Raw genomic sequence first — 16,508 nt, 5'->3', positions numbered from 1 at the left:
TTGCGTTGTCAATGGGTGCCTCGTATTTAGATTCGGGTGGAAATTTGACTCGTGTAGATTTTTGCTCAAGAAATGTGTCTTTAGTGATGTTTTCGCGTGCCAGTATTGCAAGCTTAACTTGTATTTGCCCTTTCTCCCATCGGATGTGTGGTTTTTTAGTTGCTCGTTCCCAAATGGCTCCACGGACAAAGGATTTTTTCGAAGTTCTTTTTGAACTGAATTCTGTTTTCACGTATATTTGAATATTGATATTTCACTAATTTGAGGCAAATTTTATGCCGTATTTGCGCCGCGAATAACAGCGTCAGTTTAGTCTTAATGATTCGCCTAGCGAAAGAGAAAAAATTAAGTAGAGTATGATTTAAGCTGATTCGCGGAGCGGCAGTTAGTAAGAACGCAATTCAATTTAACATTGAACTAAATTAATTGCGAATGAAAATTGAAATAAAGGGAGAAATTGATTATCAGTTTGATCAAGCTCCATATTATGAAAAGAAAGCACAATTGGAAAATTGCGGCAAAAATTAGGCATGCATGTACAGACAATGATTCATGTCAATCAATTGGAAAAACTGAACAATAACTAAATGATCTTCAAATCAAGAAGTGAAATAAAGATCAGTTTAATACAGAGCAAATAGGTCTAAAAGAAGATTAAGTTAAAATTTAATAAATAGCATCCCAAAAAAAAGATTTAAATAAATGAAATATGCTAATATACCAAAAATGTAATTGAATGCAAGTGGAAATCTAAGGTTTCGTTTAGCGGCTGAGAAACGTTGCCAATAATCTCAGACGGCAAAAAGATTGAAGTTTGTTTGTTAAGAATCAACATCATGTCACATGAAGAATAAACATGAAAAAAAAATTTCTGAATGCACCATAATGTGAAGTGGAGTTTCCCGGGTCGAGAAAAAATCGTAAAAATCTTTAAGATAAGCGAGATAAGTGTTTTTTTCATCGCGAATTTCACGTTCTAACAAAAATTAAGCACATTTTACCACCCTTACAAGGGTTCGAACCTTTCACCTCCTGCATTTCATGCTTTTCCTGTTCCACTGCGCCATCTCTCATTAACTTCTTGTATTTTTGTTTCGAACATAAATCAAATTCACTCTAATTTCTGTAAAACATTTGCGATGATTTTTTGTAGGATATGCACTTTTTAGTGGTGAACTTACAAAATATAGCGCTGAAAGGTGATGATTTTTTTGTAAGTTCACCGCTTACTCTAGCGGTGAAAAAACTTATATCCACCGCTTACAAAAAAGTCAGAAAGATGTAACATTAGGGGGTAATTTTAGGGGGGGGGGAGGGTTAAATCCAACAATTCTCCCATACTTCCCCTTATTTTCACCGCATTCCGCATTCACTGCTGATCTCACACAATTTTTTCACTTTTCTCTAACCGTTGAGTTTATGTATGTTCAACACTAAGGTAAGGGGTGAATGTATGTAATTTCATCTCAATCCACGCTTATCGCGCTTAATTTGAACACTTTTTTCAGAGCGCTGAATACATGTAAATTCACCGCTAAGATCAGCGGTGGAATTATGTAACTTCACCGCTACCAGGCGGTACAGTTTTTTTCACCGCCTTCACTACCAAATTTATGTAATTTTACGGCATTCACCGCTTATCTAACAAATTTTCCCGAATTCACCGCTTGTCTTACATAATTTGGGGTTGAATTGCGGTGACACCTCAACCCGGGTAGTCAAGGAGCCGAAGTGAGTGAAGTGAAATCTAACAGAGGACTAATTTTGATGTAGAATGATGATGAGCTCTTGTGAGGATGAGCTCTTGCTTAACCATAGCTTCAGGTTGACCGTAGCCTGACCAATGTTGAGTGCAATGATGGTACCACGTGAAAGTTCAGACGCAAGGAAAGTAGCTATAATCACCAAAAAAGAGCAATTCTGCTCACAAAAAGATCAGTCTGAAATGTCGGGAATAATAAGAAAAAGGACAGCTGAGAATAGGCCAATGTGGCTTAATGCTGTTCCGCTGCGCTTGCTCAGGTACCACTATTATTAATATTATTATTATTATTATTATTATTAATTACTATTAGGGTACAATTAATTTTGTTCCACATGTCGCATAGCTGCACCAGTACAGCTATTGGGAATTTAAATTTGAATTGAACGATCGCTTTCTGTTATCACTCAGTTGGCGACTGTTATTAATGATTGATATTCAAGCAAGGTTGAATGAATAAATGAATTGTTCAGTAACCAATAAAAAGCTTTTGTTCGTGGTCATTTTTACATTTTTTGAATTTGCTTAGACTTTTTTGGCGGTTCAATATGTTTGGCGATCAATTTTCATTGGGTCATTTTTTTTGGTTTTCGAGGAAACTTTGATCTATTAAGTTCTCTTGAGGAATTAAGAATTTCTAGTTGTTGTCCTCCCACTATTTAGCTTAAAGCTAGCAGACGTTGTTGAAGTTAAAAAAAGAAGTTAAAAAATTAAAAACAGATTTTGTTTTTGAGATTGAAAAAAAAATTACATGCAGTCAAAAGCTAAGATAAAATACTACAGATTTTTAATAACTAAACATTCCGTAAAAATATTTTTAAACGATTGGATTTAGTTTGTTGTTTCTTGGATATGCCCATATAAGCATATAGAGCAGTCTTTTTAAAACATATACGCATATAGTACAACGAGCAGTCTTTTAGTAGCGGTTTGCAATCTTTGCATTTTATTTTCCTTTTGAGCTAGAGCCGCTTTTTCAAAAAAAACATAAGTGTGGAAAAAAACTTTCCTAAAAGAAAAGTTTTGGGAACCTTTTCATCCTTGTTGAAAAAAAATATTTGAAAGCAGCTTGATAGATTAAGGTATTTGCCCTGCTTTCAATAAAAAAAATTATTGTTGATTCACTTTGCCCCAATTTTCAACCGTTAATTTGATTCAAAAAATATTTTATTTTCTTATCACAGATGCTAAAAACGCCTTTTTCTACGTGTCAAGATTTATCAAGATCTTAGCAAGTTATGACAAGAGAACTTCTTGACATGTATTGCTAAGATCTTGTCGAGATCTTATCAAAGTGTTTCAAGAAACTTTTGCAATCATGGTCTTGGCAAGAGGTTTCAAGTTTAACAAGTGTTTTCAAGATCTTGTATGACAAGGCAAGGTGTATCAAGTTTCGTTTCACTGGGTATTGCTACTTTTCAATCTCAACAGATGAGGAATGTGCTTTTAAGCTTTTCCTTGTTTTTAAAAGCGAGATTTTTCCAACTGAATTCATTTTTGTTCCAAAATTCTGTGAAATGGAGTAAGTAACCTGATGTCGATTGGTTTTATTCCTTAATCATTTTCGACGGTCGATATCTTTTGACAAACAATGAAATTATAAATGAATTATAAATGAGAAATTTTTAAAATTTTGAATGGATATAGTGCCAATAAAAGCTTGAAGTTTAAATGCTAGTTTTTCTGCGCGATCAGTCCACTTCTACTCGTATGACATTATGTCCTATCGACTTTCTCGTCAAAATATCTTGATAGTTATTGCATCATCTCACATGCAGCATCTAGCAAATTACGCTTTTCATAATAACAGAGGGAAATAAAAAATATCGTAGAAAACAGTTAGCTTAAAAAGCAGAACAAAAAAAACTTTTCAATTAAACACAAAAAAAGCCATTGGAAAAATTATTGAAACAAAATGAAATCAACAGAATGATTGAAGGACTTGGCCAGACTTGCAAGAGAACTTAATTGTTATTACAAACTTTTGTAATAATTCCATCTTTCATTTTTCAAAACGTTCTTCTGATGGTTTTCAAGAGAACCTTATCAAGGTCAACATATATCTTCTATGGTGGATCTTTAATAACCATTCTGCTGATGTTGTTTTTGGACAAAGTACTTGTTTTCGCTTCTCAGCTACATTGGATTTTTTTTTAGTATATCTGAGAGTGCAGATTTCCACTCCTCTTTTTTTCAGTTTTTAAAACTTACTTAGCATAAGATTCAATTGATTTTTTTTCATCTGCGGAGAACAATCAGAACTAAGTTCGTAACGGCAAAAAATTTAGTTGTACTATGGTTGGTTGAAAACAAAAATACATTAAAAAACAGAAGTGTAATGTTTTTTTTTCATTAGTGATCTATTTTAATTTTAACTTAAACGAACAATCAATTTACTGACATTTTTTAGCTAAATTTACATTTTGAGAAAGTTTGGGGTATATTTTGAAAACCTTGCAGCTATTTCTGCCACTTTTATTGAGCAAACATTTAAAGGGATTTAAATTGATTTAAATGAATCTGAATTTAATAAAGACTGGTCATGCTATCTTTCCAATGAACTTTAGCCGATCAGAACGGCTTCACAACTGCTCGATCACACAACTGTTTCAAGTGTAAAAACACATTAACTTTACTGACATTGTCAACTGCATGATTTCATCTTTTTCTGAGGTTTGTAATTTCAATTAAACATAATTTTCTCACTTAATTGGCAAAATTTTGTAAATATCTTTACAATTACTTTCCAGATCCAATGCAAACAACTATATAGTTTTGAGTCTACAGTAGAAGTTGAATTTTTCAATTTGGAATTTGGTTTTATTTCAATTACATTTGGTATAATTCAGTTTACCCAGATTTCAATGAATAGACCTCCGAAAGCAACCTGCGCAACAGCAAGTCAACACTTTCAGTCATTTCAAGACGAAAATCAAACCTGGGGCACAACTTGGCGAGTCTAAATCTAGCCCCAAAACTGTCAAAAAATTGTAGAAAAAAGTCGGAAATAGGTCCAGAAAACGACAATATCAGCTGAAAAAGAGTGGAAAAAAAATAGCCGAGAATAGGTCCAAAAAACGGTTTTTTTTGGCTTTTTCTGTTTTTTTTATCCTATTGACATAGCTGAGCAGTTGCAAGCAATGATGACTTTGAGTGATATATGACACTTCATTTAATCTGAGCTTCCCAGTTTCTATTGCTCATCTGCAGACCGGTGAGTGCATGTTAATTTCATATATTTTTTTGGTTTGGCCAATTTTTAATATAAAAATTTGTTCAGAATCAAAATCAATTTCAAAGCATTATCACGTTCAATCTATCCTTGAAATCTTCAATGCAGTTACAGTTCATTATTTTATTTAACAGTTTTCTCAATTTTACCCTATTCAAAGTTTTTTCAACTTTTTGCAGTATTTTACATGCGGCTCTTCGTTATCTGCATATGGGCACCTTTTGAGCCAATGCACATGCTTTTGTGAAGGTGTACCGCATGGAGCAGATGGAGTAAAACTGATAGAGAACTGAAAACAGTCAAAATAGAAGAAATAATATTTGAAACCTAATACTAACGGTTTTCACCGCCTTTTCTAGTTTCTGTTAGGGAGGCTCATTTTCTGTGGAGAAAAAATATTAAAATTAGATTTAATTCTATTTAATAGTTTTTAATGGATTTTTCGCAGCAAATTTTAATCCATTTCAAAAGTTCCTTAAACGATTATTATCCAATGTTTTTCAGCAGATTTAATTAGATTTTAGAATGTTTAAATGTTTAAAGTGGTCCCAGATTGATGCCGTAGAATGGATTTTTTGATAACATTTTTTAAACATGCAAGCTATATAATCGATTTCGAATTGAATTTTTCCAATGCTGGATGATTGAAGACAAAAATTAGAAAGAAATTTTACTCTTTCAACCGTATATACATGCATCTTACAGGACTTGGACACCTCATAAAAAATAAAAACTGTCTTTTACTAGAATTTCGCAACGCCTACTAAAAGTGAGCAAAACCTCTGATCAGAGAAGTTGTAAGCATTCGTGGTAGTATGAGATTTTTGTAATGGTTACCCAGAGCTGAGTCGCAGACGGATAATAATTCTGTTGAAACAGCCAAGACTTCGAATGATTTTCTTGACTTTCGTGCGCTTCAGTTTTTTTTTCCAATCGCATAAAATCAAAAATTGATTTATGGAGCAACTCGTTAATTGTTTCAATGCGTTGGTTTTGATTATTTTTTTGCCAGAGGTAAGTGGGTATCGAGTAAATTATTCAGTTAATTAAAATAGCAAAACTCAAAGTCTGATTTGATTTCAAAATAACAAAAGTATACTCCTTGCTCTGTTTTCGGCCAGTTTACTATCCATTTAAGTCAGCATACCTCTAAAAAACTCACAGGACAAAAAAAAAGAATTTTTTTTGCGTCAGTGGTATTCTACAAATTTGAGTGCAATGAAAAAAGTCTGTAAGCAGATAGATTTTTTTGTGCTTCTAAGGCGGCATCTGATCAATCTTGAAGTTTCTTGAAACCACCACCATTTTTGATTCTTCCGTTCGATCAAATAACGTCAATTTTGTTAATTGTGCGCTAAAACCAACATTGAGGTGCCAGACGGAGCTGAAATTTGATGAGACCACTCCAAACCAAAGTAATCTGTGATCGAGCCATCACAGACCAAACTAATCTCTAATCAGACTGATGTGCACTCTGATCAGACTGGTGTGTATCGTGTGCATTCGAACTGCGCTCAAATTTGTTCTGATTAGACCTTCCCACACGGAAGTGACCACTGATCAGATCAAAATCAAATTACTTTACGGGCGTTTGTGCGCTCGAAAGTATCTCTGATCAGACTAGTTCGCGGCCGAATCCTCATTTGAATAGACCAGTGGGCGTTCGATCTCATCATTTCATCTCTGGTTGGACTATAATTCGCTCAAGATCACTTTACGTGTACTCGAAACAGTCTGATCAGAGAATTGATTTTATAATGAACAGATATCCTAATTTTGTGTACTATAATATATTCCCTTAATGAAAACTGATGTTTGGCGTAATTAATTCAACCATGGGAAAGCCAAATCTAAGAGAGTTGACAATGAAATTATTACCCAAGTATTTTAAAAGTAATTTGTGTAGTATACAATTGGTGACCTTCCTGAACCATTATACGAAGTTAGACATCTTTTCATAAAAAAACGCCTTCATCGGCAGTTATTCAAAATTGTTTGTAAACGGGACCGACAATTGCTATCAGCTGCAACCCGTGGTTCTGGTCAGCGCCAGCTGAGTCTTTAAGCAGCATGCTGCTTTATTTTTGTCTGTTGGCGGAGCCATCATCTCTCAGTCAAAGATATTACAAAAAAAATTTAAAAAAATTACGCTCGAACTGGTTTCTAATCAGAGCCAATTGCTCTCCAAATCTTTTTTGCGGTCAGACTTATATGCAATTGAATCAACCTCTGATCAAAACATCCCAGATAGAATGAAAACCTGTAATTTGGGTCTTAAAACACACCGTCTGCGTTCATCCAGAGTCTGATCAGATGTCAGTTCTGTCTGACACATCGACTTGGGAACCGCTTTGGATTCGACCGCTGCAGACCAGAAGAGCTTATGGTCAGACCAAAGTTTCGAACCTCATCTTGTATAGGGTATGCATATATTTTTATCAGTGCAAGATTTAACAGCGCAAAAGCACTCATAAGTTTTGCAATTCCGTTTTGTCAGGCCCACTTGGTTCCAGGCACAAGTGTTAAAAACGGAAATCAACGACAGACTATGCAAAATACCCAATTGTCTGGATAAATTCTGATCACGGCCCAGTCTATATTCCGCTCTGTCTGATAAGTGTGCTACGAATGGCCTAGAAAATCTAATCAAAGCCCGAATAGTCGGGGTAGCTGAGACATGATCTAGATAGTTTGAACAGAGCTCTTTCTAGAGCCTGCACTTTCATCAGAACTTTTCCAGAGTCTAATTAAAATCCGTAGGTTCAGCCGCAAATTTCAGCTAGTCCCCCGGGCACTGCTGGATGAAATGGTTTTTGAAGAGCAGCCCAATTTATGTCCTTAAGTTGGAAAATCCAACTTTTTGTGATTAACATTTTCTCAAAAAGTCACACGATATAAAAAAAAAGAGAACAGTCTGATTTTCTGAAAAGATAACCAATTGTCACTGGAGTTTCAGTGTTAAACTTTTTGAAAGTCTGGGTAAACCAAAGTGAAATCTGGCATCAGAGCTGCCTTGGGACTTGACCGTGTCGGATTTTTACCCCCCCCCCCCCCAAAAAAAAAATGTAAGATTAGGGGGGTAATCGGGGGAATTTTCAACCAATTCACCTCAAAACTCTTAATAAATTTCGGGTGCTAGTAAATTGGTGGGTAAATGGTGTAAGAGTTTGGGGTAATTTTGGGGGTAAAATTATGCAAGAGTAGGGAGTAATGGTGAGTAAAACGATGCAAGAGTAGAAGGTAATGGCAGGTTAACCGACGCAAGATTAGAGGTAAGGGGGCGGTAAAACGACGCAAGAGTAGAGGGGTAATGGAGGGTAAACGATTCAAGAGTAGGGGGTAAAAGGTATCCATTAACCCCCACTCTTGAGTCGTTTTGCCGTTTTGCTCCCTTTATCCCTCCTCCCACTCTTGCGTCGTTTTATCCCCATTAGCCATACTCTTGCATCGTTTTACGCGCCCCAACCCTGGCAGCCCCGCTTTTACATCGTGTTACCTCCATAGTCATAGATTGACAGCCTTGAACACACAGTCTCTGTCCCCTGAGCCAGCTTGCCCTAGACCTCAGACCACCGATGCTTGTCCAATACTAGCCATCCCATGTATATGAAATAATTATTTTAAACCCTCAGTCTTTCATCATTTAATCCCCCAAACATTACCTCCTAATCTTTTATGTTTTTTGTTAGGTAGTTTTGGGGGTTCTGTTAATAAACTCCCTCTACTCTTACATCCTCATTACCTCCTTATCTTAAATCGAAAAACTCGCCCCTAACTCCCCATTACCCCCTTTTTTACGTCTTTTTTCCTCCCTAAAAATATCCCCCAATCTTACATCCTTTTTTTTTGGGGGGGGGGGGTAAGCTTAGGGGTTACAGTCTTCAAATTCCCTCTTACTCCCCGTTACTTGCTTTTTCTTACATCGTATAAAACCCATAAAAAACCCTCTAATCTTACATCGTTTTGGGTGATAATTTTGAGGGTTATTTTTAGGGGTTAAATCAAAAACTTCCCAACACTACTCCCTTTACCTTCCATTACCACCCTAATTTTACATCGTTTTACCCCCTAAATTTACCTCATAATCGTACATCTTTTTGGGGGTAATTTTGGGAGTTAAATCTAATAACCCCCGTTACCCCCATTACCCTCCATTAGCACCCTAATATTACATCGTTTAATCCCTTTAAGATTTCCCCTTAATCTTTAATTTTTTTTTTGGGGGGGGGGGTTAATTTTCGGGGGGGGGGTAAAATCGAAAAAGTTCCCCCACTGTCCCCCATTAACCCCCATTATACCCTAATCTTGAATAGTTTTACACCTCCCATAGACAGTTACCCCCTACTCGTACATCAGTTTGGGGGTTATCAGGGGGGGGGGGGGGTAATTTCGACATTTCAGCCGAGTTCATAATAAATGAAATCAATTTTGTTCATGTGGGATAAAGAACAGTACCTAACCTATATAGTTTTTGAGTTTCGAATTCTCCTCTATCAGCTTTTGCATTTTCTCCTCGTTTTTGGAAACCATAAAGGTCAGACCCTGAATCTGAACCGCATCCAGTTGACTTGCGGTTCCGGCTTCGTTATCAGTGATGAAACCAAACGGATTGTCAATGATTTCTTGGAGAGTCTCGTTATATTGTTGAACCCACTCTATCAAGGCTGCCGTTCGAGTCGAAACTTCGTACTGCAATTCTTCAAAACCAGCTTCAACCTGCGCTACTTCGGCAACGACTTTGTCTGAAACAATAAACAAAACCAATTTGTTTATTCAAACCTATAATTAACCTCTCTCTCAAATTTATGCTCTCCATATTTCTTATATTCCCTGTCTATTCAAATCCAAAAACATATATTCTGAGTATTAATTTTGAATGAGGAGGGAAATATACTGACAGAAAAAAGGACAAAAAGAACAATTCTGGGATATTCTTGGATGCAAAAAAAAGCTAAAGGAAAAAATAGAAAAAGAAAATGGTGACCAATATGTTTCAAATATGGACTGCACCGATGCTGATAAATTAGTGCTAGTCGACTGGCCAGTTGTGATAGATTTGGGCGCGCTTACACGATCAGTTGTGATAGATTCATGACAAGTCCCACAAGCCGCTGAGGTATGGCTTTGGCCCAAGAAGCATGGCCAGATGTGGTAAAATATACATAAATTTTCCTTCCTTCTTTCTCGTTTAAATTAGTCATTATGGGTGGTTGTGATAAAGATGGTCAAAATTCCAATGTTTAGCCAGGATTATCATTGAGATTGCATTTATTTGTCGTCCTAGTTGAAACCAAACTCATTGTTGTCTATTACTACGACCAAAACTGACTACGACCAATACGGAATTGAAGAACCATTTGTAATTAAAACTTTTTCCCCATTCCACATAAAAACTTCAAAAGAGAATCAATTCCATTCTGGACCCACCCAACTCCACCCCTCCCAGCATAGTGAGTCCCTGGAGGTTGGTGTCAGAGCAATTCACAATGCTAGTCTCCGTTTTTTGAATAAAATGAACAGCATCAAAAATATGTTCAGCATAACTCCAGCATACAAGATTAGCTTCATTCGCGATCCGTCTTCAGGTAGCAAACTTGTTGATGTTTCTTGAGCATGATGCTTCTTATTTTCAATAGGAAAAATCGTCGGATATCTTTCAACTCAGCGTAAATTTCTTACAGGTCACTGCAAACATCAACCATACTTTTTGCTCATAATTTATGGTCATCATAGGATAAAGAGCGATACATTTTTCTGCATAACAATTTACTCAACTTTAAATCTAGTGGCGTATGAGGTTTTCAGTTAACAATGATAAAATTTTGGATACCATTGAAACTTGATCGTGTGTCAATTTACGTGAGAGTCAGTGCAAATATTTTCCGTGCTTTCTTTTCGGTAAACCTAAACATCAACGCGTAAAAATGAATAAACTTGAAGGCAGTTTCGCCTGACCTAAGAATGTTAACGGCCTTACTGAGTTTTTCAGTTTTGTCTTGACGCCATTTATGAATTTTGTTAGCTTTTCATTTTCTGTGTACATCAATCCTTTTTTAAATGAAACAGATAAATGTAAGTTTAGAAAATTTAACCGGATGGTTAAATAATCACATATTCTCCATTAAATTGATTGTACTTAAGTAATCCCCTTCAAATATAATAAAAGAACCGAAGCACTTTTCCGATGTTAAGATGTTTGTCGAGCTTTCTGAGGTCGCATGGTAGTAGTATGTTTAATTTCTGAATAGTTCTTATATACCATCAGCGATCATTTACGCGACTTGCTTTGCTTCAATTTCTTCATATTATCTCTGTATTATTAACTAATTTTAACCAAAATGATAAAAATGTTTTTTGAACTTACTTTGCTTTTCCGTAGCGCTATCGTATTCACGATCGACTCTACCGATCTCAGAATGGTAAAAGTTTCTGTCTCTCTCCTGTGTCTCTTCGACCATGTTCACCGTAGCCAGGACTGACTCCATTCGTCCTAAAAGAGGTCAAGTATGTCAAAGCTACAGATGAACTCACAAACGAAGCTCTCTGTGTGTTCGATTTTGCTATGTCTCAAAACATTACAGAAAGCATGGCAGTCAGAACATGACCCTTCGAGTATTTTGACCTAGACAATTTTCTTCAGGGACGTTCTGCAAATACCAGTCTCTTTCTGATGCAATATTCTTGCATTTAAAGGCAAAAGTGTCTAATAGTACAAATGTTTGAACTATTTTATATGTTCTATTTTTCTATTGCAATAAATTAATGCACTATTTTAGATAGATGAGTAATGCACAATTTTGTAGATGAGTTATGGTATTCTAGTTAGGTCACAACCTGAGAGAAACTTCTTACTATAGAAATAAATGATTTACACAAGTGTCTGTGCAAAAAACTTTATTTTCAAAATATTCTGATCAGAGTGTTTTTCAGCACTTGAACGTAGACTGAAGTTTTCCACACTTTTTCATATTACCACAGCACAATTTAAGGATTCTGTAATACTACGAGCCGTTACTCAAGAATACCTAGATTTTGCTTTGTTTCTAGACTCCAAGTCCAGACTCTATCATAGTATCAGACCTGTCATACACTAGTTTGTTGAGGACGGTTATCCTGCAAGACCTTGCAAGAACCTTGCACGAAATTTGCCACACTATGCATCATCTTGCAAGACTCTTGCGAGAAACTGCATGATCTCGCAAGATAACCGTCCGAAATGCAAGAGTCTTTTAAGATAACCGACCAACTAACAAGACTCTTGCATGATAACCGTCTTGCAAGAACCGCTGGAAACATGCTTTTAGCTGTTGCATGGGCTTTTTTAACTTCTTTGAAGATTAGAGAATTGGATTCGACGTATTCTCTAACCTCCAAAGAAGGAAAGAGAGACACTAAAATTGCTAATGCTAACAAATAAATAGAAACATCATCAAAATGCGCAAAAGGGACCACGCAAAAGGTTGCGGGTTTTGGTGCTACAAGAGAAAACTAAGGCAAATACATAGATAAGAACATCAGCAAAAGAAGCACCAGCACATGAGAGGGGGCAAAGAAAAAAATCGAAAAAATCATTATATATCATAAGCTGGAACGTACTGGATGCTTCTGTATGACCATTTTTAGTGCTTACCCTGTCATTCACGCTTGGTGTTAACAGAAAAAAACATTGAACTGATCACTGAATTTTTCTTGTGGAAACGAGTATTTCAAATACGTTTTCGACTGTAAAGTTGATATGAAACTTTCCGTTGAGGCCCGAGAGAAAAAATTATTTTTAAGGCAAAAAAATTTTGAAGTATGTAAAAATCAGTGGGAGTGCTGTTCTGCCATAGGAAAACTTTAGAACGGATTAGACGAATGAGAATTGTTACCATTTACGTTTTTTGCCAGGTACACTTTAATCAGTGAAAATTATTATATTATCGCCATTCAAAACGTTTGATTGAATTTTTTTACAAGAACTATGTCTTTTATCAGCCTCAATTTAAAACTCAACAATGTTTTTGTGCGGTACTTGCTACATAATGAAGACTCAAAGCGAATGGACTCACAGAAAGGTCTCATTTACAGATAAAAAAGTCGAAAAAATCATTATACATCATCAGCTGGAACGTACTGGATGCTTTTGTATGACCATTTTTACTGCTTACCCTGTCATTCACGATTGTAAACAGAATAAACAATTGAAATGATCACTAATTTTGTCTTGTAGAAACGAGTACTCCAAATACGTTTTCGACTGCAGAGTTGATATGAAACTTTTCGTTGTGGCCCGAGAGAAAATTTATTTAAAGCAATAAAAAATTTTGAACCCTTTTTTGTCCCTAAATTGTGTGTACACTTCAGTGGGAGTGCTGTTCTGCTACAGGAGGAGTTTAAAACGAATTAGAAGGATGAGAAATCTGACCATATACAATTTTCGCAAGGTACACATGAATCAGTGAAAAATGTTTTGTTATCGCCAGTCAAAATGTATGATTGATTTTTTTTACAGAAACTATGTCTTTTATCAGTCTCAATTTAGAACTGACAATTGTTTTTTTGCGCTACTTGCAACATAATAAAGACTCACAGCGAAAGGAGTTACAGAACAATGTTGAATAAACCATTATAAATCATAAGCTGGAAGTTACTGGATGCTTTTGTATGACCTTTCCAGTGCTTGCCAATCTTTTCATCGTTGTTTGTATAAAATCAACCATTGAGCCATCAAAAACATTTTTAAGGACAGAAATGATATGAAAATTTCTGCCTAAAGCCGAGAGCGCCCTACAATGGACTGAACTCCTAAGAGATCATGGTCTTTGATTTAATTGGGTCTAGAATTGTTCTTTTTTTCTTTAAAACTTTTGGACGTCTCTCTTGAAAATCCTGTAAGATTCTTGCAAGTTAAGCGTCCGGATCTTGCATTTTGCAAGATTAGCGTTATTTGCAAGATTCTTGCAAGATCTTGTAAGATAACCATCCCGTCTAGGGTACTTAAGCTCCAAAACCCTTCTATCAGAACATTGCAGAAGCGTCCCTAATCATAGTAACATAGTAAATCAGCACTGAATCATAGTACTTTCGGTTCCGTATGTTTTAATGCTCTTGTTATGATCATGTCACCTTTTGGCATAAAAAAATGTACAGACAAAAAAGAAAGTCTGTACAGAGTAAAAACTGGACTGCATTTTTCAATTTAGATTAAACTGTTCTCTGATCAGCTTTGATGCCATGGTAGCATAACCCGTGTTGCTCATCATACACACTTCTTAGTAGTCATACTAGGTCATATATGATTCCTAGTAATCATACAAGGTCATATATGATTTGTATGATTCCTTAGTAGCCATACAAGGATCATATATGGTTTCCTAAAAATCATACAGGGATCATATAAATAAATTCCAAGCCTAAGAACTGTATATTTTTCATTTTCTTTTGATGTTGAAAAATTTTCATGGAAGTCATACAAGGCCATATATGCTACATAAAACATTGGTTGGTTCCACAAGTTCCCGTATAATTTAGTCACAGGACATAAAATGTTTTATATCGCATTTGCATTCTACATTTGGTTCTTTGTGAGAACATATCTTTGTGATTCTTTGAGTGAAAATATCAGAACTTTATTTGTTTATTCGAACTTACTATTTAAAAGAGTGCCCAACTTTGCAAATGATATCGTACGTTTGGGTATTTTGGGGGATCACAAAGTGATGTGGGGGAAGCACATATGTGAGTCCTTGCCAAATGAAAATTTTAAAAGACTCGTAAGTGAAAACCTCCAATACACTAAATTTGAGAAAGAAATAATCAGCATTGTAGTCAATTTATGTTTGATAATTTAACTATTTTGCATTAAAAAACGATCCAATTTTGCGATCGAAGGATTGAAGTATTTGAAATTTGACATCAGCTGTCATGCATTTTTACGCTGTCTTGTCTTCTGCTGGCGCTCTCGCAGAAGACCTGCTGTTGCTCCCTCGCACTGGACCCGCCGATGCTTACTCTTGTGCAAGACCTGCATTTTGCGTTGCTAGAAATGCCGGACAATCATAAAAACACAGACCAAAATATGAACAATTTACGCAGGTTGGGACCACGCAGGCTGGCCATGTAGGGATTGGGATCCAAAAAGAGTGGCCCATTGCAGACAGTGTTTCTGGGACGCGGAAAGCTGCGCGAAGGCCGAAACAAAATAATAGCAAAAAGGGTACAAAAATTTACCACCGCCATAATCACAAAAAGTGTCACTACCACACCCCCCTCCGCCAGCCCACCTACATTAAGCATAAGTGCCACTATCCGTCCTCCACAACTTCCAAAAAACACCATCGTTACACCACCTCCTGCATTGACACCATTGGCCCCTCACCTCTAACAAAATTAACACCATCTGCCGAAAGGAACGGAACACGTCTGCCAAAAGGAACACTATTGCCATTCCATATCTTCACCAAAAGACCCCCCCCCCCTCCCCTGTATGCCCAAGATACAACGACCCCAGTGTTTTTTATTTTAAGTAACAACCTCATCCCCGCAGTAGTAAAAAAAACTATTGTAGTAATATTTACATGGCAAACCTAAAAATAAACAAACTTCTCGTTTGAATAATAGCAAAAATTTTCAACAAACCCATGATGCTGGTTTTTATATATTATTTAAGGACTTTAGACAGGTACTAGTCATTCTATCCTGAATTGCATGAAAAATGCTATCCAATGCACAAATTTGATGTCTTTCAAAATATCAATTTTTCTTTCAAAATTGTTGATTTTTCTATCAGAATCTTCCGTCCAAACAAAATAAAAAGCCCCGATGTTTAAATACAATTATATTAAAAAACTTTTGTAGTGTAAACATAATGTATCATAAATGAACCCTTAGTTTGCAATGTTCCAAAACTGGTTTAGCAATTTATAAATAGAATATGATAAATCAGTACATTTGATGAATTAGACCATTTACTGTGATAATGAGGTTCTGGGTGGCCCATGTAATTTTGGGCCACATGTGTTTTTGAGACTCATGTTTTCATGTGCCACACCGCATCTGTTTATGAACATTTCTATCGCACAGAATCTGCTAATGTATTTTTGAGGGCACGTACTGCGTCCTAGTTAAGGCAAGATGGCAAGGTGGAAAGATGAAGTTGTGGTATGGGACTCCAGCATGGGGAGAGGAACGTCTGAAAAAATAGAACAATCTTTTTCCTGTTAAGAGTGTCCCAAAAACTGAACATAGACTTAAAATTGAAGTTGATTCTTTGGGCAGTGAATAGCTTCACAATGCTTTTATATTCGCACATTTGATCTGTGAAATTCACCCCTGCAAACTTTGTTCAAAATCTGTTTGGACACTCTTAACGGGGACAAATTGGCCTCACTACTTTTTCGGAAAATATCATTTGGTTTTTTTTTGTATGTCATTTGCATGGGTGACGCCCCGCGCGCGTGGCATCTGGAACTCAGGTAATGATAAGGGTAATGATAAGCATGCAATGATACCTGGGTAATGATAAGCATGCAA

The 16,508-nt window shown here is 36.1% G+C and overlaps 1 protein-coding gene across 1 annotated transcript in view; it reads right to left on the bottom strand.

The window, feature by feature from the left end:
- The window catches only part of LOC142351935 (uncharacterized), a 39,806-nt gene extending 28,326 nt beyond the window's left edge, over positions 1-11,480 (bottom strand). The window contains exons 1-2 of the mRNA XM_075404207.1: positions 11,359-11,480; positions 9,455-9,736 (exon numbers count right to left, since the gene is read on the bottom strand). Of these exons, the coding sequence (XP_075260322.1) occupies positions 9,455-9,736; positions 11,359-11,479 (403 nt within the window). The 5' untranslated portion in view covers position 11,480. The remainder of the gene's footprint in view (positions 1-9,454; positions 9,737-11,358) is intronic.
- Positions 11,481-16,508: the final 5,028 nt, after the last annotated feature.

The sequence above is a fragment of the Convolutriloba macropyga genome, chromosome 13 (genome assembly GCF_964194025.1).
Source record: "Convolutriloba macropyga chromosome 13, txConMacr16.3, whole genome shotgun sequence".
Lineage (NCBI taxonomy): Eukaryota > Metazoa > Xenacoelomorpha > Acoela > Convolutidae > Convolutriloba > Convolutriloba macropyga.
The sequence above is the reverse complement of the archived record's forward strand: the minus strand, read 5'-3'. Positions and strand labels throughout refer to the sequence as shown.